Here is a 27,484-nt window from a genome sequence, read left to right on the forward strand (position 1 = left end):
TGGGGAACCACCGCGCCACTTTGCCATCAGCATCGCTACAACTACCCTCTCGCGCGAGGCGTATACGGGGATGCACGTTGTGAGGCCGTTGCAGTTCTGCGTGCGCTATATATGGTGACCCTAGCCGCCCCTTTTTCAAGGAGGCGCAATCCCCCTTGTCATAAGCGAAGGGCCCATTTGCGACGTGTAGTTTGATATCGTGTTTAATGTGTTGGGGATGCTGCTGTTTTCAATTAACTCGGAATGGTGTACGATGTTTTGCTTAAAAGTATATAGCGACGAGAAGGGGAAATTGGTAGGGACGATATAAATGTTCTTCGATGATAAGATTGATTGTTCCTCTTTTAATAGTTTTGTAATAATGATTATGTAATGATTACAGGAATTTTTCGGAGCGGATGATTTTTTAATCAAAATAGAGATTTATATGAACATTAGTTTTGTAAAAATAGATATTTCCAAAGATATTTTAGTTTCATATCTTTTAGGATTTATTTAAATTTGTTTCTTTTGATTCATAGATGTTTTGCTCTAAACTAGGATATTACGCTTCATTCATATTTTCATCGTTCATAAACACACTTGAATACATGTATATTTGATGACATAAAGCCGACATAAATGCTTGAGCATATTTTTTAGCGATTTACATCGACTTTTTCTTTCAACGAAATCTTCAAATTCAAATCCGCAACATAATTCATAATAGTGGATAGGATCCAAACAATTGCACAACGATAAAGGTATTAACCAGCTCGGTAAAATTCCAGCATCTCAACATTCCCATTCACCGTAAATCGTCTCGATAAAGAAAGATACTGCGGACAGCAGCCACAACAGTCGCTGACTTTCTGTCACTGCAATGAATCGCGACTGCCACACCCTCGGCATCATCTGTACAAGAAAGTATCTAATCCCCTTGATTCACGGTCGATGCCATCACTACACACAACCCTCTCTCTCTCTCAACATTCTCGAAAAGCCTCACGATATCGCTCGCTCTCGCGCTCTTTACCACCCTCGGAGCCCACCATCTATCTCTCATTCTTCTCGCCGGGATATATACGCTGCGATATAAAAGAGAGATGTAAGATAGAGCGAAACAGGGGCGCTACGGTCTTTAACTCGCAAATGCTCCGCGTTCACTTTGCCGTATTAGATTCTAATAGGGGGGGACACACGCACGAATTGAGTGGGTCATTCATGCTAAGAGCTCCTCGTCTCGTCGCATTGCACTCGACTTGCTTTCGCTGAATGTTTACGTGGTATCCGATTAAATCGCGCGACAGATATCATTGCCAATTTCGTTGACAACAAAGTCGCGCGACAGCAGTTAATGGTAGCCGGGCTTGTTTCTCTCGTGTACAAATAATGAAACTCATGAAACGCGTAACAAATATGAGAAGTACGCACTTAACGTGCGGGATTATGAAAGATTAATTTTAGCGCATAAATTTCTTGAAGCAAATTAATATCGAGATAACATTTCAATGTTTTATGAACTAAGGCGCGATAAAAATATATATTTTATTTGAGTAAAAAATAAATATATTTTGAGAAAGCGAATTATTTTGTCGAACGTTGTTTTTGTTGATTTATTAACCGAGAGATAAGATTTAGGTTTTAAATAATATTACACAACACGATCACAGAAAAAAAGGAATCCTTGATTCAAGTATAGTTTTATTCTTGAACGCTATTTGATTGATTTAAGCACAGAATGCTCTTTGCAATCACAAATTTTCATTTGTCTTAATAATAAATAAGTTTGTGTAAAGTATATTTTATCCTTAAAATATATTCTTGTTTTAAAAATCATTATATAGTAAAAACAAACTTATTGTTAGTCACATTTGAATTAAGAATTATATATTTGAAAGTATCGCTTATATTCGATGCTCACTTGTCTTTGCAATACTTATAAGTAAATTTCAGCTTCAACCAAGAATATTTGGCGCTATTATAAGGATAAAATATACTTGAATCAAGGCATATTTGCATTCTTTCAAGGATACTGTTTTTTCTGTGAATGAAACTCATGAAACGCGTAACAAATATGAGAAGTACGCACTTAACGTGCGGGATTATGAAAGATTAATTTCAGCGCATAAATGTCTTGAAGCAAATTAATATCGAGATAACATTTCAATGTTTTATGAACTAAGCGCGATAAAAATATATATTTTATTTGAGTAAAAAATAAATATATTTTGAGAATGCAAATTATTCTGTCGAATAGTTGTTTTCATTGATTTATTAACCGAGAGATAAGATTTAGGTTTTAAATAATATTACACAACACGATAGAATGATTATCTATAGATGACTAATCGTATATAATTTACGCGAATAAAAAATGTTTGTTATATACCTTGTACGCAATAAAATTGCATACAAAATTCTACATATGAAACATTTATGTCATTTATATTAGCTCTTATTAGATTACGGATATATATTGCCGGAAAATATCTCATTGCGAGAATTTATGCGAAGCAACGGCGCGCATTACATCAGGGAAAGAGAGAGAGAGAGAGAAGCTCCTCCATCCTCGAAAGGATATAGAAGTCACATTCGAGCAGCGACGTTCGGTTGATCGAATATATTAACGTGCGGGCAATTTGTACAGCCTGACGGATATAACCCCGTATACCGAGCACCATCGGCGGATGGCAGAATGTATTCCGGAGATTACAGTTACCGAAATCCGTCGCGTCGCTATTAGGCGAACAAAAAAAAAAAAAAAAAAAAAAAAAGAGAGAACGAAGCCTACGCGCTCACATCGATAAGATATACGTTTCGATAATGAAAAAGTTATAAATCTGGAATTGTGAAATATATGACGGGCCGATATAAATCTTCATCGGGGCAGCGCTGCCAAATCCCTTCGTACCGCGCAAATCCCTTTCCAATATTGAAAAAAGTGATAGGTCCAGTATGTAATGATCCGGTATTACCCGAAACCGCGAGGGAACGATATCGATCTATCGTTGTTATTCAACTCGCATCGACCGCGTCGTTCCTGTACATCCTCTCGTGTATCCAATTACAAGATATCACTCGCGAATAAAACATCGCTCTGTGCATGCTGCATTATACATAGCCGCGTTACACAATTATACAATTTCCTTGATTACAAATCAGTTACAGGATTATTCGAAACGCATCTTTTTTTTTGCATCAATTTTTTTTTCACAAATTTATATTCCCGGGAATTTTATTTTAACCTTGTATATTTATTTCGGTATAGTTGAGATACAATATATTTTTCGGATTTTTGTCCTATAGCGACACCTACTTCAGTTCCCTCGCACGTGAAAGTTGATAACAAATCGCATACCGCGAGATAACGGGGGATTCATTGGGGGTGCCGATATAAACAAACCCACCCTGCGTGCGTCGAGTTTTTTTTCCCGAATCGGCCGGTCACACGCGAAAGAGTATATATCGTCGTATAATATTTCGAAAAACGCGCCGGGAGCAATCTCGCCCTCGAAGATGGCATATACGCGGAGGTGAATCGCCTCTTCCCGAGGAAATCCGAGGTAATTGAATGCTAACCCTCCTCACCCCCGCGACGCTTTTCCCCCCCCGCCCGGCAACCTCCTCCCCTCCCTATCGCGTCCCTCATCCACTTCCTCCCCTCTCTCACCCCCTTCGGCTTCAGGGGGCGCCATGCTCGCACTCTCGCTCCCCCTTCGCCATCACTCACCGACACAGACTTGTAGCTTTCAATAAAAATGTAAATATGGCGGCGTAGAACGAGCCAATGACAGCGCTACATCGACGCCCGGAGTCTGTGAGGGATAGATAGATGGAAAGAGAGAGAGAGAGAGAATGGGAGAATCCTGCGGCAGGGGTTGAGGGTTTCGGAATGGGAAGCTAGCTCTCTCTCTCTCTCTCTCGGAGGGTCGAAGATGGCGAGAGGTAGACTTCGAAGCCGAAGGTGGCAGGCGGAGGAGAATAAGCGGAGGAGCTTGCGGGAAAGGGGACGTTTGGAAGGAGGAAAAGAGGGGTGCGCGAAAGAAGGAGAGAGAGAGAGGAATCTCTCCATCCTTTCGTTCACCGTCACCGCGGCCTCACCCACAAGAGGGTGCACCGCCGCGCGACGACGTCCGAGGATGACGCAGGTGCCGCAAAGCTTGACACGTCTCCGGCTGTTTTGTCACCTTCTTTTATCCTTCGAACTTTTTTACCGGCTACCTCGTTAGAGGTGCCCTCCCTTTTTCACCCTCTCCGCTTCGCGGGCGTTGATGGAGTAAGCCGGGCGGGACGCTTTTTAAAATCGCGTATCCACGCGAGCGAAGCACTTTTTGCGGGTATCGCGTCGTGGGGTGGCTCTCCTTCTCTTTTCCCGGGGCCGTCGACGGCCGATTTCATGGCGGATTTCTTTTTTCGGGAGGGAGATTTTTTCGGCCGCGCGGATTTGCGTTTTCGCACCGCGAGGCGATGCCTTGATCGATCTCTCGATGTCGGCAACCCGAAGACAAATTGTCTCTTCGTCTTTCTTTTTTCCTCTCGAAGCGATATGGTTTTGAATATTCCTTCGAATTGTCGGAATATTTCAAATATAAATCACGCAAAGCGCCGTATTAAACTTTTTCCCGCGTAATTCTAAACTTGAAGAGAGGCATCATCTCAATTTTCGAGGATAGATGTTAGGAGTTATCATCCCTTTTTGAAGAACGCGTAATATCAGGGTGTCTAGCGGTCAGGGGAATCTGGAAAATCTGGTATCATCGAGGAATTTTAGAAATCTGGAATTGTCAGTTTTCTGTGTTGTTAAAAGTCGATTCGTTAATTTATATTTTCATCGTTGTATTATTTTATTTCAATGTGTTTAATAGAGACGAAATTAAAAAATTTAATATAATGTAAATGAAAAACCCGATTATTTAAATAGTTTATATATACATAATGCAGATTGTATGTATAATTGATTAAAATTTTTGTTTGAACTTCCGAACCTTCTCATCGTCGACAAAAATATCTCAAAAATTTCATGATTGAACATCAACTTGACTTATCATATAGATATATGCAAATTATATATTTGGAAAAAAATAATACTAAAAAATCAGGGAAAAAAATTAATTGTTGGTCTTGGAAAATCTGAAAAAGTGAGGGAATTTTTTTCATTGATCCTGCTGGACACCCTGTATAATATCTCTTTTTTAGATTAAAAAAAAACTGATTATTATTATGCAGATTATTATCAATCGAAGTATATACAGGGTGTCCGGTAACTAACGGAGTAACGATTACAAATGGATTCTTTGGTCAATTTGGGAACGATTTTTCCTCGGCGAAAATGTCGAAAAGGGTCATCATTTTTTACAACTTTCCAATATTTGTCATTATGTATCTTTATAACTAAGCCTCAAATTAAAATTTTATTCCAGTAAACTCTACCTGAAATTAACCGAAGAATGTAATTACGTTAGACTTTTAACTCCAAAACGTTTAGTTTTCAAAAAACCCATTTTTTTCAATCGCTTATAACTCTCAACTAAAATTCTCAACATTTTTGCTAAGGAAAAATCGTCTCCAAATTGGCCAGAGAATCCGCCCTTAATCATTGATCCGTTACCGGACACCCTGTATATTATTTAGATTACATCGAATAAACGAGATGAGAATATTACCTTGACTTGGGATTCCGACATTCCGAGGGCGTACGCTAATTTAGCCCGCTCCGGGCCGGCTAGGTACTTGGTCTGCTCGAAGGTCTTCTCCAGAGCGAAGATCTGCTGTCCACTGAACGTAGGCCTCGTGTGCTTCTTCTTGCCGCCATCGTGTTCCCCGGCACCGCCACCCGCGCCCGTCATCGCTTGTTGACAGCCCAGCTGTTGCGACACTGCAACATTTGCGTCACTCGATGAGTGATTCCTGAATATATATATCCGTTTCGCTTCGCTAGAATGGAGCAATTAGCCTTAGCTGAAACGCCGTTTTAACTTAATCTTCGATGTTCAGCACGCAGAGCGAGAGAGTGAATTAGATAATCTGGTATCCGCGCGTTCCTTAAACATGCAAATTAAATTTATTCCATCTTTTATCCAAGTTTTTGAATATCGAATATATTCGGTATTATTAGAATGTATTATATATAATGTACATATGTTAGAATGTATATACATTAGAATGGTAAAGGCCAAATTTTTTTACGCTACCGATCGTGTTGGCCGTTAAAACGAGAGAATCGGTGACTCGATATATTGAAATTTAGCCTTCGCTTAAAAAATTCACAACGGAATTTTCGATATTGCATTCGCGACGAGTCGACTGCGAATTTTCATTGCATTTTCAGCAACCGCGTGCATCCGATCGCATGTGCCATCGTATGGACATACATTCTATAGGACCCCCTCGTGATCTCTTTTCTGACTCGCAGAATGAAAAGGGGAAATTGCAAGCCCCATCTGTGACTTTCTGTCGTGACAAGTCATAGGGAAATAGTGCCGCATTTTAATACTTTGTTACACTAATATCAATCTCTTCTCTGGATTATCTCTATAAGTCAGGGTACAGGTATATGAAACGAGCATATGTATAAAACTAATGTATATCGGTATTAATATCTCTCTCTCTCTCTTTCTCTTCTCGACAAATATTATTTTATTATATTATTAATGTGTGCTAATTTTATACTAAAATTTATTCAGGCAAGTGCAACGCGTGCACTTGTTCCATATACACGTTCACCTTTATTTGTTCTACGTAGGAAAAATATGCCTGCGATATATCTTGAGGCATAATTAGCTTCTCCGTGTTATAACTGTAAGAAGTATTTCATTTTAACCGCAGTTCGAAATTAATTCGCCGTTTCTGAAATTAATTACGGTCTTTATAACGCTGGTAATTATTGCCCTAGCCATTTCATGTTTCTCTCTTTCACTGGACGTGCGATTATAACACTAATTTTTCTATAAAATATCTTCTTGCAGTTACTTATAATTTGTCTGACGTAAATCACTCTTTGCGAATCTTATTAAAACTCTATATTTAATAATATATATCGATATCTCTTGTTGGGCGTTCAACTCGAACTTGATAGTTTTTCCAATTATTTACAATTATACCAGTGAGATTTTTCACATTTGCTTATATTTCAGCAACATGGATTTCTTTTTTACATCTATGACTAGATATCTTAGATTACATTACTCTCCAGCTAGTTCAAAATTACGTCTCTGAAACTCATAATTTAAAATCTTCAATTAATAATTATCAATCACTAGTTTTTCTAGCAATAAAAGTCTGCTCCAAATTAAATAACTTTATCCTATTCGCGCGGGCTGATGATTTTTAATCTCACTCGGTAGCGCGGTTCGAGTCTTTTAATTAGATCGGAAAAAAGAGGTCCGAGAAAATTTTCGAGAGAAACAATCAAAGAGGGCGGATGGGAGGACGACTTCTGCGGAAACAAGAAGAAGGGGGTCGCACACGGTTCGATGTGGCATGTGGGCGCGTATATACAAGGGGGCGAAAGGGACTCTCGAAGGGTCGACGCGGCAGGGTCGTCGTGACGCGGTACAGTGTGGGTTGTGGGACTTTAATTTAATAAAGCAATTTGTAACGGAATACGGAACGAGGCAATAATGGCCGGTCGGCGGGGAGGGTTCTAATGAGCTGCTTACCGCACTCCAACCCCGGGGTCTTCGACGACGACGAGGGAGAAAGGGGGGTAAACGTATTTCCCGCCGTTGGGTATCCCCCTATTCGTCCTACTAAGCCGTCGCGCATATTTCCGCGACCACCTTTCCGCAAAACCCGATAAGTCCGCGTTTTTATCCAAATTTGTACGCGCCGCGGAATTTCTTTTGGGGTGCAATTTCAGATTCAGGGTGTCTAACGGTCAGGGAAATCTGGAAAACCGGGCATTGCCGGGGAATTTGATAAATCTGGAATTGTCAGGGAAAAGTTGGGAAATTTTATTATTTATCTTAATTTTTTCACATTATTCTACATTTGTCTCAATAATGGAATTTTTTTATTAAATAAATATAAACTTTTCCTTGACTGCCAGCACGCTAATTTTCTGTGTTGTTAAAAATCGCCAGGGAATTTTATAAATCTCGAATTGTCAGGGAAAAGTTAGAAAATTTTATTATTTATCTTAATTTTTTCACATTATTCTACATTTGTCTCAATAATGGAAATTTTTTATTAGATAAATATAAACTTTTCCTTGACTGCCAGCACGCTAATTTTCTGTGTTGTTAAAAATCGCCAGGGAATTTTATAAATCTCGAATTGTCAGGGAAGAAGTCAGGGAATTTTACTATTTATCTGGATTTTTTCGTATTATTCTACATTTGTCTCAATAATGGAATTTTTTTATTAAATAAATATAAATTTTTCCTTGACTGCCAGCACGCTAATTTTCTGTGTTGTTAAAAATCGCCAGGGAATTTTATAAATCTCGAATTGTCAGGGAAAAGTTAGAAAATTTTATTATTTATCTTAATTTTTTCACATTATTCTACATTTGTCTCAATAATGGAATTTTTTTATTAAATAAATATAAACTTTTCCTTGACTGCCAGCACGCTAATTTTCTGTGTTGTTAAAAATCGCCAGGGAATTTTATAAATCTCGAATTGTCAGGGAAGAAGTCAGGGAATTTTACGATTTATCTGGATTTTTTCGTATTATTCTCTACATTTGTCTCAATAATTTGACATTTTTTATTAAATGAATATATAAACTTTTCCTTGACTCCTAGCACGCTAATTTTCTGTGTTGTTAAAAATCGATTCGTTAATTTATATTTTCATCGTCGTGTTATTTTAGTTCAATGTGTTTAATAGAGATAAAACTAAAAAATTTGATATAATAGAAAAGGTGATTATTTAAATAGTTTATAGTGACATGTTTGTTTCGATTATCGTACATAATGCAGATTGTATAATTGATTGAAATTTTTGTTTCAACTTCCGAACCTTTTCATTGTTGACAAAAATATCTCAAGAATTTCATGATTTAACATTTAATTGATTTATCATATAAATATATGCAAATTATATATTTGGAAAAAATAATACTAAAAAAATCAGGGAAAAAATTAATTTCTGGTTTTGGAAAATCTGAAAAAGTCAGGGAGTTTTTTTCATTGAGTCTGCTGGACACTTTGAGATTTGTCTCTCGAGATGAAGCGTTATCAGTGTCATCGGAGATCGCGTAATTCGTCAGGGAGCTTATGAAAAATAATCGCACGCGGAACACTCCTTTGATTAATCGTTACGTAAAATCCAGATTTTAGCTTCTATAAAAAGGGTTTGATTAGAGGCAAGATGAAATACGATTTATATACGAACATATTGCGAGATAAAATAAACGTGCAATTGCAATATTTTGATATGATTTTTATATTTTACAGCGTACCAATTTTTTTAAGAGATATATGTATAAAAAGACGGATGCGGCTCGCTATAATACGTTTTGCATATAGAATAATAATCAAGCAATATGTAAAGGAAATATTGCACCCCTTTCCATATGCAAAAGCTTTTTAATTAAAATACTTCCTTGAATTTTTTTAAACAAGCCGGATATATCCAATTATGTTCGGTCGTTCGGACGATTTATTGCCTGACTTTTTCCACAAAATATTTTTTTCGCATGGGAATTTGGACCTGGTGGTATAAAGTTTTAACACATTCACATTGATATACCAATTCCAATTGAATTCCGTCAATGTTTCGCAGACTAGCTTTTTCGGCAAAGAATCGGCGAGCAAATGGAATGAATAAAATAAAGCGTTAGGGTTTTCACAATCTCGAAAATCGCGATTTTACTTTGCAGCGAAAATAAATAAAAATTCTTCCAGATATTATATTTTCTCTCAAACGCGAAAATAAAATGTTTAGAGAGGTGTCCGCACGTCTATTCATTTAGACATTAATCGATCAAACAACTATTTATTTCCTGCGCACGTGGCAATATTTGTCGGCGTATCATTCTCCGCTACAACCTCCGCACGAACAACGGATTCCGGATTAATCTTTATATAGCGTGTCGGGAGAGACCGGAAGGGAGGACCAGGACCATAATTTAATCAGCCGATTTAGAGTGAACAAGTGACACGCGCGTGTCAAGCAGTGTATGCGAGCGAAATCGTTCCGGATAATGCGTATATATCGATATCTCTATATCTATATACACGCACACACTCGTTCCTGGCACCACCGCCGCGGATAACGCTCCGATGTCCGATTAGACGAAGTATCGGCACGGCAAATTGATGCGTTTGCCCGCACCGTGTCGATGTAAATCAGCGGCAGGTGACCGTATCGGGACGTTTCGGGAAAAAAAAAAAAAAAAAAGAGAGAGAGGAACGATCAAAAACGAGACACCGCGCGCGGCCATTCGTAATATTCGTTATCGGTGAACGGAAGTCCGGGTGCGAGGCTCGACGCGTTCGATTGCTCGATTTATACGGGGTGAGCGACCCCCCACTCGCGCGGTGTCATGGACCGTTTTATCCACCCGAGAGTTCGGGGCGAAACAAATCATTCGTGGTAAAGATGCGTCGCGATTCGGACATAGAGTAAATGAGAGAGAGAGAGAGAGAGAGAGGTGATTTGAGATACAAAATCTTTTTATTATTTTTTTCTACGTTATTAGACTTCTCTTTTTTGCGTATGAGCGTTTTAAAGTAGCAAATAAAAACTAGCAATATAATAATATTAATGTTAGCTTTAAAAATGTGTGATTTAATTTATGAATATATAATAATTAATTTATGAATCAATGAATTCACTTGTAATAAAAATTAAATTCTCTCAAATTGATTTTATATATATATGACTTGTAACAAAAACATACAATCTTTATATTTTATTAATAACAATGATATTTTTTGAGAAGGGTATTTTTGTTAAAATAAGTCAAGGATATGACGCAGGGCGATGATTCGTCACTTTGACGTAATTGAATCGAATATCACTCGACTTCTAAAAAGCATGATCGTGAAGGGGCTGCTCGGTCCATCGACTACGTGAGTAATAACGTCGCGCATTGAGTTGACTGGCGTCCGAGAAGAATTTATCGAGTGTACAAAGTATGTTGTCACCAAAAGTAAATGGATGCTTAGTTAATTCGAACTAATGAAGGCATTGCGCTGCATTAGTAGCGCGAAATCCATTATAGGGGCACCGATGCGAACCGAAGATCATTACCAAGAGTTTATAATTAAATCTTTATATTAACCTTACTCAAGTAAATAACAAAAAATATTGAGGGAATAATATATAATAATAAAATGTTAATCAAATATGTATTCAATTCTTTTTCAAAAATACGTGTATACAATTTTGTATATAAAATAAACAAGGTGTCTAGCGATCAGGAAAATCTGGAAAACCGGGCGTTGTCAGGGAATTTTATAAATCTGGAATTGTCAGGGAAAAGTTAGGAAATTTTATTATTTATCTTATTTTTTTCACATTATTCTACATTTGTCTCAATAATGGAATTTTTTTTATTAAATAAATATAAACTTTTCCTTGACTGCCAGCACGCTAATTTTCTGTGTTGTTAAAAATCGATTTATCTACAGCGTGTTCGTTAATTTATATTTTCATCGTCGTGTCATTTTATTTCAATGTGTTCGATAGAGACAAAACTAAAAAATTTGGTATAATATAAATGAAAAAGATGATTATTTAAAAAGGTGATTATCGTACATAATGCAGATTGTATAATTGATTTAAATTTTTGTTTTAACTTCCGAACCTTTTCATTGTTGACAAAATTATTTCAAGGATTTCACGATTTAACATTTAATTGATTTATCATACAGATGTATGCAAATTATATATCTGGAAAAATAATATTAAAAAGTCAGCAGGGAAAAAATTAATTTCTGCGGTCTCGGAAAATCTGAAAAAGTCAGGTACCTAATTTTTTTCATCGAGTTTGCTGGACATGCCTGAATAAAATTATCTAATATATGTACGTATGTATAAAACTCGATTTCTAGTAAGGGTATTTCTAGTATAAATTTTCGTCTCATCGAAGGGTCATTCTTGATTTTTTGTGCCAGGCCTATATCCCATGAAACACACTCGCGAGATATTATTGGTGAAGCCGGTAGATCGCGGTCGTCTTTTCCTCCCTGTTAGGGTGATTTGCTCTCTGTGTGGGTACATTGTGAGTAATAACAATATATACATCGGCCGGCGTAAACCGCCGGAATCTCGTCGCGTCAGCGACGTTTTCATTACCGAGTTCGCTTACGTGACGCTTACCCAGGCGAGTTTCGTGTCCATAAAGCCCAACCCGATGAGGAAAACGGGAAGAGACAGGAGAGTCGGTATAAATACGAGGGAGAAAAGGAGAAACGCGGAAAAGAGCGGGCTCGGCGATGGCTCGGAAAAAAAGCAGCGAAGTGAGAAGGAAAATACAGGAAGGAGAGCGGTAGAAATAACAGTGTATGTCGTCGATGTGTAAACAGAAACAAGGTGCACGTTATATCCGACGTTCTCGTTATGAGAATAGGAATGAGGGGAAGAACGTGCGGATGGATAGATGCCCATCATTTTTCGGAGAAGTTCGTGTTTTATGCATAGGATGTTATATGGAAGCGAGATCAGAGTGTTATGACAGAATCTTTTTTTATACGGAATCTCTTATATGGATTATGGAATAATATTAATTCAAATTATTAAATATGCATATAACTCGTGTATTTATTAATTAATACTATAAGTTATTAAAAAGAGGAGCATACTTTTTTTTATAGAAGACTAATTATAGACGAAAATATAGCAGATTCAAAGACATTTTTTTCTTCATATCTAATAAAGAATGTGAATATATATATATAAATATAATTTGTGAATTTAATTTGATTTTAAACAAAGAGATTTCTAGTCAAGAATTTAAATTGTTTTTAGACTTTTCTAATACCTTAACTCTCGCAAAAGACATTGTTATCGACGCGAGTCTCGAAAATGAACACCATGATTATTGTCATCGCTATCCTCTGCCATCGGAGTACGAGAGGGAAATAAGGGAACCAGTACGGGGGTGGAACCTGGTTCAGGTTAGTCCAGGCTGGTTTATCTCTAGTTGTACCCCGGTACATACGGTGTGGAGGCATAAATAGACGACGGTTCCCGTGGCGGTCGTTCGGCGATGCCTCGTGAGGGCTATGAGCCGATCAACGTTTTGCCCCAGAATATAAAATATACCGGGTAGCCGACGTAACTCTTACGTACAGAGCGCGTTGACTGGTGTCGGACCTCTCTCTCTCTCTCTCTCCCTACGGCAGGAGGATTCGAATCCGCCACCGCATGTACCGGACGATAGAAAAGGCAGGCTGGCAGACACGAATGCCTCCCTCTCGCAGTTAAAATATTGCCGGAGTTATTCGCGCGAGTGTGGAGAACGTAGCAGAGGGGCGAAGGCAGGGTTGATATTGAATATGATGATATCCCGACGCCGCAGCGCGGACTACCACCCTCTTATTCGCCCTTCACGATACATACGACACACACACTCTCTCTATCTATCTCTCGTGACCGCTGTGTAACAGTGAACATCCGAAACACACACGTGCGCGCCCCAACATGGTGTGTCCACGCCCGCGTTGTACAGGCCGGCGTTTTGCCGTCCTCCTTACGTCGCGGTACGGCACATGTGCCATCTCGCGCGAGAAAAAGGGAGGCTTAGGGAAAATTGACGTATATGCGCGCGCTGTCCTTTTCCGCCGTCATTCGTCTCCGTCGCTGGAAGGGAACCGAGACGGGACGTCACGTGTTCGACTTCACTTTGTGATTTTTTTTTTTTCTCTCCGCGGTGGTGCCCTTAATCGTCTTCTCGTAAGGGCGGGGGTGTATACACGGCGAGCGATCGGCCGTAGCATCGTCGGGGATGTTCTCCGGTATGTATGTCGGAGTAGGGGTTGGATTCCGCTGGCTAATTGAGCGTGAACCGTCCACGTGCCCGAGGGAGCGCGAAGGGTGCGTGTCGGCACTTGATAACGATCGGGATCGACCTGCTACGGATCGGCGTCGCCGATGTCTACACGTTAATGATAATTCAAATGCGTTAGGTGGCTGATGAGAATTTTTTTAATTTTTGTATTTAGATTTTGATTCGCGTAAGACGATCACGCAGAACAGGAATGGGAATCTTGATTATTCGGCATATTAATATTTTTTTTGCAATTTTTGATTGAGAAAAACACAATCATTTTATATTAATGTGTTGTGTATTATTATTTTATTTTGTTCAAAATCAAGTTAATATGTATCTTATATATGTTATATGATTTTAATTATGAATAAGATCAATTTAAAATCGAAACGAGAGTATGGATCAGTTAAGCAATTATTAAAAATTTTGTATCGAGCTTCATCTATCTTATTTATTTATTATTTTTTATATATTTATTTCATTAAATATGCATGTATATTTCGTTATATCAATGAGACTCACTATCTAATTCAAATCGATTTTAAATTTCAATATTTAATTAATTAATTAATTAATTTTTTATTATTTTTCCAATTAAACTGACCGTCAATTTGATTACAAGTTGTATAACGTGTTGACCATCGGTTCTGGTTCTTATCAATTTAAGTGCTATGATTTCTATGTATAAGATGAGATGGTAACGATATATAGTTATTTATAGTCACTACTTATGATTTCTATATACAAGATAAGATGTTAACGATTGTTTACAAGATAAGATGTTAACGATTTACTGACTGAAATAACAACCGTTAACATCTTATGTTAGAAGATATAGAAATTATATATAGCACTTGATAAGGACTGAAACCGATTATCGAAACGTTGTGCAACTTGAAATCAAATTGATGGTCAGTTTGGTCGGAAAAATAATAAAAAAATGTATTGATTTTACACTGAGGACTTACTTCCACTTTATAAATTTATATAAAATATTTCCACAATTTCAACATAATTTTTCTATGATATTTACGAGCATGTTTTATATTTATAATAAAGAGACCTGTATATAATATCAATTAAAATTTCTATTCGCTCGTGTATTGTATAAAACAACAAATGTATTCAAAAAAGGCCAACTTATCGAGCAATATTTAAGATGTTGTATCCAATTAAATATTATTTAAAATAAATTTTAATTGGATACAACATCTTAAATATTGCTCGATAAGTTGGCCTTTTTGAATACATTTGTTGCTGTATAATAGTTATATAAAACATTGAAAGGGGATATAACTGATAAATCTGATTTTTTTCGAATCAATATAGATAAAAGGCATTGATAGAATTGCACTTTGTGAAACGGTCAAGTTCTTAGTTCATATGTCACATACGTGTCGCATTTAGATCGAGAGTCCCCCATTCTTTGTGAGCGCTGCTCGCCCCACGACTTCCTTTCCCGCGCTCTCTTCGACGGTTCTACGCATTTTTTAAATTCCTCCCCGTAGGCGATCTAAGCCGGGGAATCTCTTCAAACGACTTTCCGGACACGCCGTTTCAAACGGAGACACGTTTGGCAGCACGTGTTTCTTCGCTTCGGCCCTGTGATTTTCCTGCCGCGAAAGCAAACACGCACAGCTGTCAACCTCGCCGCAACGATACTCGGAGAAAGGTAACGAAACATCCGCAGGCGATCGAGATGTAGGATAATATGCGTATTTAGAAGTAATAACAACATATCTCTTTGCCCCGAAATAATACTCGAATAATAGGATAAGGATGACGAAAAGAGAATTAAAGAAACAGTTAAAGACGAAGTAGCGTGGAAAATGGAGCAAACGGAGATTGATAATTTTGACAATTTGACATTTTATTTGAAATAACAAACATATCACACCGACTAACTAACATTGATCATTATTTTCACGTTAATTGCATTTAATATTCAATTTTCTCAGAGTAGGATTTATATATTCAGTCTCGTAAATATACATATATGAATAATGAAAATTCTATGTAATATTAATATGTAAGAGGTACACTGAACTTACATGTGTGTAATCTTGCTCGCCATGCAAGAGGGTCGCTGACTAGTCCCTGAAGACCCGGCCAATAGACAGCGGGGTGCCGTGGTTCCGTTCTTTGTTGAAATTGCCCAATACCTAGGGAAATATATAAATAAATACTTGGATATATGTATATGCGCATGAGAGTTTGGCTTAAGATTGCGATTATTCCAAAATCCGATTGCACAAACTAGCAAACTTGCATTTTTACATTATGGATATTAAAAATTTATATATATATATATATATATATATATATAACAGTATCTTTTTTAATAATATATAAGTTGCAAACAAATACTACATTGCATGTTAACAATACATTAAATTTGAATTAATAATAGCTAACATATTAAATTCTAATCTTCAAAGAAAAAATATAGAGATACAATTTTTAAATTTGACTTTTTAGGAGTGCAATAACGCAGATAATTGGGATATATTAATAACGAGATTGATGTATAACTGATATTGCGGGATTAGAAAAGAGTACAGCAGACATATGCTTTGGTTCGGTCGTCAATACAGATAATGATATTGGATTTATGATAATTTAGATAGCGACACATATATTGAAGCAATAACCTAAAAGAAGCAACGCCGTAAAATGCAACGGCGAGATGTTGTAGAATGTGAGCATGCGTTTACTGACGGAATAAAACAGCTTTCTCGGATCGATCGCCGGCGAAGCCCGTATACCCATTTTTCCGCGTAAAGCGCTTTATTAAGCTTTAGTTTTTTCTCTACATCTATGCGATTTATTTCATATCATTTTTATCACTCGCAATTTTCATACAACTCGCATCCGCCCGAATGTGCAAACGGAATTTAAATGCCGCAATTTTATAAGCCACGCCATCTCGCAACAGATTTCACTCTTTTTTCGAAATAATTATATGCTAAATTGGAAAAAATTACAAATGACCTCGCGTTATAATATTATAAATAGTTATAATTTTACTTCTGGTTCTTATTAATTATAAGAGCCGCACAGAAAGAAGATTTTGATCTTTATTTATAGTTTAATTATAAAAATAATCTGATCATTTATATTGTATTATTTAAATAATATAATTCGTGATAAAAGTGCTGAGGGGCTTACACGCATAAATAAAATCTAGATGAAGAAATTATTGGAATATCAGACGAAAGAGAAATTTAGCTCGCGCTATTTTAGGTCGATCAAGATTGGTATCTATATCGAATCTAATGTTTTAGTCCAGATTATCGGCGACTACACACTCGTACACACCCATACACGATGCCAAATCCATTCGCAGCCTCGAGAGAGGTTTCTCCCCGGCAGTTCTCGCTATACGGAGACCTTAATGATCCGACCTCTCGAGCGCGAGAAATTAGTCGACTTAAGCCGGGGCTCTATGTGAGGCGGCTAGGAAATCAAATCGGTAAATATCGGTCGTCGAGATCCGGACAAACTTTTTGTGGATTAAGGGAGATTAGATTGATGATCGGTGGCGCGTTCAATCCTCTGATCGATCGAAATACGTGAAACGAAAAGACACGTCGGAATTATTATTATTCGCGTTTCCAAGATTTATTATTCACTTATCATCTTTCATAAAAAAAATAATAAATGTGTATGGAGAATTTTTCACATTATATGCTTTTAAAAGGCAATTATTTTTTTCTCAAGAAATTATTTAAATTAATTAATTCACAACTATATACTAAAAGACAATTGAAATTGCTGAAATTGTGAGTTATTGGACAATGAATTGCTCCTTCACGAATTTCTTAGTAAATTTTTTATTTAGGACAATATTACTCCCATAATTTTGAGTACCTATTAAAAACCTAACGAGATACCTTTATATTGCAATTTCGAAGGATTATCTGTACCCACTTCCGTTTAATTGATCATCACCAAATAACAGCCGATGTATTCTCAACGTCTTTCTCGCAACGTTCCTTTCCCCTAAGACATCCACGATACGACGTCGTTTATCATAGAAAATAATCATTCAGCGATCAACGACATTTAGAAATTGGTTATAATCGCAAAGGCTGATTTGACTCCCGGTTATGTGGGCGCTTAATTCGTTTCGGGTGCGTGTTTCTCTCGCCTATCTATGCTTACTTGTCCGGACAATAAAGCGTCATTTCCATTTTATCCCATCGACGAGGATGAAAAGAACGGAATAAATACACCTCCGATACGATCGCCGCTTCTTTTGCCCTTTACGCCGAAATCAGACGGAATTTATAGGATCATAAACAACTAAACTCGCGCACGCTCATCAACCAAAATACCCGCGATCGTGCTCTTTGTTCGCGGTTCCACGTGGCGAGGGAAAGTAGAGGAAAGGTAAGTTTCTCTCTCGATTCTTAAACGGACCCCCGGCACGCGCTTTTACAACGCGTCGCTCGAGAACGCCGTGTGAATCGGGCGATTAAAAGCGTTTAAAAATGTGTATACATGATGTCAGAACCCTCAATCTTTTAATCTTAATTGCGGACATTTTGATGAAGCGAGCAATCAATTTTCTCGAGATTTATTTCAGATAAACCGACCATTATTTCTCGTAGCTTTTGGAGCTTCAGGGAATTAAATATCCTAATTAAACTATAAATTACAATTTCCAAAAAGGGAAGATCTGCTTGAGAAAGCAAATTCAAAGAAAGCCTCTTTTGTATCTGTTTACAACTCGGAAATTTAATTTATAGGGATCTTTATACATTTGCTCAGAAAATCCATCAGTATCCATCACTTCTGTCAAAAAGAAAAAATCAACTCTAAATTGCAAGCTGCATGTATGTATACAATATATGATACGTCGCGTAATTCGTTGGATTATTACTAATCGGGAAAACACGGCGCGCGAATGTGATGTGTCGTAAGTCATAAATATTTGACGAACTATCGCGATGAATAAGGCACGTGACGTTCACGGTCGATGGACGAAAATATTTATCATTTAATACCGCACATTTTGATGGGCTTTTTGTCATTTATACAGCAACGACTGGCAGTCTCGCGCGCGTCCAGCGAGAATTTAATTAATGACCACCGGTGTAAAGTGTGTGCGCACGCGGGAGATCGATCGGTATCAGATGTCAATTAGCGGCGCGCGTTGCGAATCGCATAATCGCGATGACGACAGTGTGATAACGTGAAAAAAGAAGAGAGAGATATCCTCGCGCGAGTTTCGCGATACGAGATTGATTACAATCTACCTATATTATTTTTCTACTAGATTTCTGCACACGAATAATATCTTTCTTTTTGACGAATAGTTTTATTAAATTATTTTATTTATATATATATATATGTATAAATTACCATATACATAAGAAAGGAAAAAAGCATAACCAGAAGCACGATATAAAAAATTTTTAGGCCGAATTAACATACAAAGAAATAATGATGGAATATATTTATAATATAATTTTGATAAAATAATAATATTTTTTGGATGAAAAAACTGATTCTTTAAGCACTTTATTCTAATTAATGGAAGAAGGACGCAAGTGACGTCGCTGCGCTTGCATTTCATATCGATGTAAATAAAACGCAACGAGATGTTTTAACGAGGGAAATTTATACGGGAATATACATACACTATATTTAGTCATGAAATACACGCATATGTATGTATTTGGTGGCCATCTATAATTCTAACAGAGCGAAATTCGCGCGCACCACATCGCCGCGTCGTAAATACGAGCTGCACTACTGCCGTATTTGTAATCGACGTAATCTGTCTAATACGACAATGAAGTCGGTTACCCATTAAACCGTTATTGAAACCGTATACGATTACGCGAATTACGGCGGTAGTTTCGACGTTCACCATTTGCGAGAGAGATACACATATGTATATACACATACGTATACCAAAACGCCCACGTATATGCAACGCGTCAATTGGAAACACACAGGGAAATATCGCGCAAATGCATTTGACACGATTACATACAGTAACGATATATGACTATTTTATTTCGCCATGCTAAAATTCTGTTCCGATTCAAATATATATATATATATATATTTATATCACTTCAAAATATTTAATACATTCGTTTCGACATACTCTTGTATAAAATATTCTGAAAGATGTTAGTATTTATATATTATATATATGTAGAACCGTGTAGAAAAGAGCTGCGTAAAATGCAATTCGATTATTAAATCGGAGCAGTGTCAATTTTTCAACGTATAATCTTTTCTGCAATTTCCATATTTCAAGATTTTGAGCTCATTTGATCGAACGCGGTTTTTTATACAAATAAATGTGTTCGAGAAACTTTTCTCTTCCCCATCGATTCTCTTGCTCCAAATTTATTCGCCAAATAAGTACATTTATTGCGAGCGACGGGACTTTAAGAGGTGCTTTGCTAATTGCGTTAAGACGTAATTAGCAAAGACAATTCAATCAAGTGCATAAATTTTTAGACTTCCATAAATTTTCTTGTCCTATATATATTATTTTATAAAAAAAAATGCAAGAAAGACGCTAAAATTTCGCGAGATTTGTGCTTAAAAAGGGGGATGAAAACGCTGAAATTTACGATATAGAAACCAGAGCAGATGTCGTACAATATTTCCGAGGTTTCTATTACAGGCGATAAAAAATGGAAGACACACGTGAGAAGGCACATGAGGGGCGCGTTGAGTAGTTTTTTTTAGGATGATGTGAATATCTGCTTTCAGGATAAACATACCGCCTCATAATATTCGATTCGAATGTGTGAACATTGCTTTATTAAAACATGCATTTGTACAGAACGATCTGACTTTAACATAAAATATTTGATTCTAATTTATGAGAGATTAAATCTATTATTTATTTTTAAAAGAAAGTCGGATAAATTTCCCCCTATAACTTGCAGAGTAGCAATTTTAAAAGTGGATCGCGAAGGAACGACGGTAATAACTCCACGCGGTTTCATCGACGTCGCAAAAATCCGCGAGATGTAATTCGTCACGAAGAACGGTACAAGAACGTAACCGCGATATTTTTGCGGCGACGTTTTCAAAATTGAATTGCTTTGCGCACACGTTGCGTCGCATCCCGATACGTGTTTTTTTATTTTTTATCGTTTTTTTTTTACTTTTTGCAAAAATGAAGAAATAAATGATATTTACGACGAGCTGTTTTAGTGCGGTCGCAAGCCGCTATAGCGTCGATTTACTATTATCTTTATTTTTTTTCGGACATCTTTTCGTGCGCGACATTAAAATACGAACACGCATCATTTATCGTTATTTTTTTATCATCGTCGAATTGCTCCACTCGACGTTCACTGCCGTAGTTTATCGTAATGCAATCTTTTTGTACAACGTCCAACCGCAAGTGGACCAGGTCTCTCATGCGTTCTCTCGCACAAATCCGAATTCGCCAGCAAGCCACGTACGAGCATAGTCGTCAGTTGGTTAACCCGCAATATCCTAACTTGTGCTCGTATATGGTCGCCCTATTTGGCCATCACATAATTTGCGTTCTATTGTAAATACAATCATCTGTGGTATACTATTACACGTATATCATTGACTTATCTATTTGTTTTTTATTTTTCTTCTCTTTGCGTACGATTTGATTTAAAATATATAATAATTCTTGCTTTTAAAAAAAGGATAAAGAAAATTGAACGATAACAATGGAAAATAATGCTCTACAAATAGTTTGTTGGTATATTCAAAATTTATACAATTATTTTATTCGATAAACGTGAAAAAAAAATTGTCAAAAAATATAAAGATCAACTAGCCAAGAGATTTCGGAATATTATAAACTTTGATAAATAAATAACAATGTGTTCTTTCTAAATTCCATGACACTTAATCAAATTATTAGTATAATTAGGAAGTTAATATTTTTATATGCAATATAACAATAATATGTGAAATAAAATTTATTACAAATTATTGCTCTCAAGTTGCTTCAAATTTTTCAAGTATCGGAACTTGTCACGTTATCTTCGATAGTCACTATATTACACCAGATATCATATTATCGCATGATAATATTGAATTCGCGATGCCACGATTAACACATTTCGACATGCGAAACTAATAAATCGCGAATATATTAGCGCACGCTGCTTAGCGATTCGTTATTGCGAAGCATAACCGCGCTCTGTCGGGAGCGAATCATTTAGAAATTTAATGTCATGAATGTTAAGTAACGCCCCTCGTTTGCGTCGCTCGTTAATGTACCGGGGGGAGCAGGTAATTCGGTAAGCATAAATTTTAGAGCCGCCATTCCACCGCGCTTTCGGTCAATATTTCAATCATGCCGTCTTCTTATTCGCATTTTTACTAGTCTTTAATTGCTGTTTTCGTTTCAAAGAGGCCTCGCTATTTAATAAAATTTAATATTAAACAAAATGATATAAATATACCAACAATTCTGTGATAATTACTTCAGAATGCGAAAATTGCTGCTGCTGCTACTCGTTTTGTCACAATTATATTAGATAAAATTTTATAGATAGAAGATATTTTTATATATTTGAATATTTGAAAAATTATTTAAATTATATTATATCTATATTATCATATTCCAAGAGTTTTTTGGTATTTATTGCATTAATTGTTACATTCTAATGTCGATATATTTTTTGATTGGCAATATTCGGGTTCGTTTAAAGGAGTGATAAAGTTATTTTATCGGATCATAGATTATAGACCATGATACCAACGTTTATGAATTAAACCCACGTCTGCCGATATTACCGCGATATTGTACGACACGTTATTTGTGAGCAACTTCATAATACGACCCTATCTTCCCTTCATTGTAACATCGACCCTCTGATAATTCTAAAATTGATGTATGAATACGCACATACTTCCGATAGCCGAGAGCTACAAAATAACATGTAAAAAAATTTGTTTAATCAAAAGATTTGAATTACGATTTCCAAAATATTCATAATTTTTTGTTCTACGACAGAGATATTTATCTAAATTTTCATCGCGAAAGATAATTATATTAACTTGTTAAACTGACGTTGATTCTAAATAATCGTGTTTTACAATGTTTAATCAATTCCGATTGATATAAAAACTCGAATTATGTTCATTATATATTTTTGTCGATCCAAGCGCTTATTATTAATGACAAATCATTTACTGTCGGGAATCGGTAATGCACTCTGCATCATACTTTTATGTATTTAGTTTGCTGCATATGTGTAGAGACGCGAAGACACTCTTGAACGTGACATCTTTTCACAAGATTTCAAGGGGATGACAAATGTCTTTTGCTTTTGTGGTACGTCATCCAATGGAAAAGTTATTATGCATCATTTGCAACATCACAAACGAAGCCTTGATGACACAGATTACCAACAATAAAATATGAGGAAATGACATTCTAAAAGTATGAATCGAAAGCGTACATTTATGCATCAAATGCAATACATATTTCGCAAAACATGAGATCCTTCATTATATAAACTTAATGATGCATCTTTATCTCTTTTATGACAAATTTTAAGAAATCGTATCTTTGAAATTGATGTAATGTTTGGATCGTTTTAGCATGGCAGTAGTTTTAGTATAACAAGATTTTCATTAATCTTTGTGACTTTTACTTTTACAAATCAGTTACTATTATATATTTTTACAAAATTCGTATAAATACGTAAAATTCGTATTTTGAATCTCTCGCTTTATTATTGAATCCGGAGAATTGCGACTGAATGATATATCTCGTGTTCGTTAGACTGAAACGGGCTAAAACAGGCGATAGTGATTCGCGCGAATCGAAGCGGAAAATCAGACTTCGACTATGTAAATCCGTGAATTATACGCCGACCGCGATCGTATCGAATGCAGAGATAGTTTCGTAATAGATTCGTAACTCCTAGTCGCGCGCTTTCGTCTGGCCCGCGGTTGTTCGATCGGCCATCCCTTGGTAATTCTACGATTAATGCGTTCAATCCGTCCCGCATTAATACACGCGCGCTATCGCCAGCACGCGACGATTTGCGTGGAGAACACAATCGGTTTCCCACCGATTTTCTATTGCGTAAACGCGCGAATGGCGAATTCGTTACCGTTACAGATGTTACTAATATCTACGAGCATCAATAACGCTTGACATTAATCTTCCGATGCTATATCTTCCGTTTGCGAATGTTATTTTAAACAATATTTCTATCCAAGAATTGTGTGTTCGTTAGTTATTTTTACACGCTCTCCCCGTTTGTCAAAATCAAGCTGTCGTGAGAAAATTTAAATTGTTTGAATTAAGTTTTTGTCTTTTAGAAAAATATGATATCGCGCAAGGTTTATCGCGACAAAAATTTTATCCAAGAATTGTGTGTTCGTGAGTTATTTTTATACGCTTCCCGTTTGTCAAAATCAAGCTGTCGCGAGAAAATTTAAATTGTTTGAATTAAGTTTTTGTCTTTTAGAGAAAAATATGATACCGCGCAAGGTTTATCGCGACAAAAGCGCTATAAATCATTAATGTGTTTGTTATCAAAATCGCTCGCATAAGATTCCCAATATATGTTCTATAGTACTTTGAATAAATAGTAATATTATTAATTATTAGATACTATTACAATAAATGCTACACAATTTTTATGAGATTCTCGAATAACATTGAGTTTTATATCAAACAATGTTATTTCGATAATTCCGTAAAAAAGCTTGACGTAAAGACTTATTCTCCCCGAAATCTAATTATAAAACAACCAGAAAAACCTACAATATTAAATACGAATAATCTTAAATATATACCTATATTTCTTTTTCTCTCACATTGTTCCTCACCGACGAGTTAAATTTTCAATATTATTTATATAGTTCCCAGAAGAGCGATATTTCTCAGAAACATCATACAGAATCCCGAACAATTTGTCGACAGCGCATTTAAATACATATCGAAACATTACTCAAATATAATCGAGTATTTATCTTATCCGACTCAAGTCGGTTAACCGCGGGACCGCGCGTTATCCAAAGTTTACCGAACTCTCGGGGAAGACGACGGGGTAAAATAAATAGATATACGCACCCGAGGACGCCGTGAAGCCGGCGTGCATGGCGTACCGCGGCGCGGCCATGTGCTGGGGATGTGGTGCCGGCGGCAGGGTCACGTGCGACGCCGGGACCGATGCCTGGGGGTGGACCGTCGCCGTCGGTCTCGAGAGTATCGTGTCGATGCCGTGAGGATTACTGCCGACGGAGGTGATGGAGGTCGCCGGGCTGTGTTTGCCGCTACCGGTGGGCGACGATTGACCCTGGGTGATGGTGGAGAGCGGCGGTACCGTGATACGCGACAGCTGGATGCCTCCTTGCTGTTGCTGATGCGACGTGTGATGTTGCTGCTGATGCGATTGCTGTTGCTGCTGCTGCTGGTGCTGCTGATGCTGTTGCTGCTGTTGCTGCTGCTGTTGCTGCTGCTGCTGCTGCTGATGACTCCTCTCCGCCATCGAGTGCAGCGCTGCCAAGGGTTGGCTACCGAGCATGCCGCCGCCGGCGGCGCTCAGATTGAGGAACTGCAGAACGTGGGGCGCGGCCGCGGGAAAGTCGTGGAGCCAGGGCGGCCTTGGCGGTGGCGGCGAGTGGCTCGAGGCGGGCGGCGGCGAGCACGAGCCGAGCGAGGAGCCCGCGGACGAGCTGCGATCACCCTGGTCCAGGTGATGATTGTTGTTGCGTCGGTGCGCGTCACTAAGCGACGACGACATGTTCTCGGTGATCTCGAGTCCGCCACCCTCCGGCGTGGAGCGCGATGGCGGGTCCGGGCAAGCGTCTCCGCTGTCGGCGCAGGCCTTGCCGCTGGTCAGAGAACATACCATCTCGCACCACGCATAGTTCGGGAGTGAGCGAAAAATCTTAACTGGTGCTTAAGAGCCGGATGAGGCGTGCGGCCGTCTTTCCGAGCCGCGAAGAGGGATACCCTTAAAGGGGTATATGTATATATGTATCCCCTTAGTGATGCTGCACCGAAGACTCTCTCGACGATTTGACTCACTTTTGATTCGAACAACGGATGACACGTATACCGATGGCACTTACCGCGATCGCGATTGTCACTTGGTTCCTTGAAGGAAAAGCTCCTTTTCTCCCCTTCGGGTCAATCACTGATCCCCATGATCCTCCGCGAGCGCACGGCGCGTCGTCTGCGCGCGACAGGCTATGGCCGATGCACGACGTTGTCCGCGAGTTGTCGCGATCGATGAGCGAAAAAGTAGTCACACCGCGAGCACACTGTATGGGAGAGCGGTCACCGATTTGCCGGTTCCGCGCGCGATGACATGGAGAACGGATGACGGGTTATTTGGACTGGGGACAATTAGTCGCGAACTGGATTGATCGTTCTCGGACGATCGAGCAGGCTCGCGATCCGGAAATCGTCGTCCGTGAGCCTCGCCGAGTGACTCGCCACGTCGACCAAATGGTGTGCGACCAGGGTGCATCGAGCGCGCGCACTCTTCTCTCTCCGGCGGGAGATCGGAGTCTCTCTCCCGTGCGCTGTGCCTTCGTCCTTGCCCTCGTCCTCTCGCGCGCGCGTTCCGGAAATCCCGTCAGGGGGAGAGGCTGGTCGGCCCTCGATGCGAGTGGATTGGCGTGCTATCCATGGGTCGTTTAAGTGTTTGGAGGCGGTACCGACATCGGATTGGTCGACCCGCTGGCGTTTTACCGGAAGGAGAGGTGTTTCGGGCGGGGCCTCTCAATCTCGCGTTAGCTTCTTGTTAAGCGTCTTTCATTGTGTGTTTAAATTCGTAATTTATGATCCTGACTGAATAAAACAAGAACTTGCTGGTTCGCTCGCTCGCTCGCTCGCACACTCGCTCGTATGTTCGCTGCTCGCCTGGTTGAATGGCTGGATGGCTGGCTGGCTGGCTGGTTGGCTGACTGAGCCTCTTGGCTCTGAGACTGGCTCTCTAGTTTGCTCGACGACTGGGCACCTCTGGCACGACTACGGTGACACTACTGTCTCGATAACTCGCTTCCTTCCTTCCTTCCTTCCTTCCGTCGCGCCGCGTTCCTTCCTCACTACTACCTACCCCATCTCGCTCTATCTTTCCCACCCGCTTGACTCCTACCTAGTACTACCTACCATCGCCCCGGCCTTTCAGCCAGTCAAGTACGCGTAGACACCCCGAGCAAATCGAGTTATTTGCTGCTACCGATGGTCCATTTGGCCTGCTCCTCACTCGCTATACGTATATATGCCGATGCACGTGTCAACGAGAATTCGGTTACTTCATCCCGATGAACCATCGTCGCGCCGCGGCGCGCGGATGACGTAACTAATGTCGGATGAACTCTCTCTCCGTCTCTGGCAACCGACCAATGTAATGTTCGTCGCTCGCACTCACCCTCGTCTATTGGATCCGCGTTTTAGACTCGCCTTCGATCAGACGGATAATTTACAGTGGTCGACTGCACTTTGCGCCCTCGGTCATTAAGCGCCGCGTAGGCGGATTGTGCACTCGCTTCTGTTCCCTTCATCGCTGAACGAAAAAAAGTTTCTTCATTCGACGTGCGATCGTTTAATACTTCA

At 38.5% G+C, this 27,484-nt stretch overlaps 1 protein-coding gene across 1 annotated transcript in view; it reads right to left on the minus strand.

Moving 5' to 3' along the window:
• The window catches only part of HGTX (HGTX homeodomain transcription factor), a 41,467-nt gene extending 14,753 nt beyond the window's left edge, over positions 1 to 26,714 (minus strand). Inside the window, exons 1-3 of the mRNA XM_029299709.2 lie at positions 24,989 to 26,714; positions 15,978 to 16,088; positions 5,646 to 5,857 (exon numbers count right to left, since the gene is read on the minus strand). Of these exons, the coding sequence (XP_029155542.1) occupies positions 5,646 to 5,857; positions 15,978 to 16,088; positions 24,989 to 25,772 (1,107 nt within the window). The 5' untranslated portion in view covers positions 25,773 to 26,714. The remainder of the gene's footprint in view (positions 1 to 5,645; positions 5,858 to 15,977; positions 16,089 to 24,988) is intronic.
• Between the last annotated feature and the right edge of the window lie 770 nt (positions 26,715 to 27,484).

The sequence above is a fragment of the Nylanderia fulva genome, unplaced genomic scaffold, assembly GCF_048542155.1.
Source record: "Nylanderia fulva isolate GAGA-0341 unplaced genomic scaffold, ASM4854215v1 Scaffold1, whole genome shotgun sequence".
NCBI classification, from domain to species: Eukaryota; Metazoa; Arthropoda; class Insecta; order Hymenoptera; family Formicidae; genus Nylanderia; species Nylanderia fulva.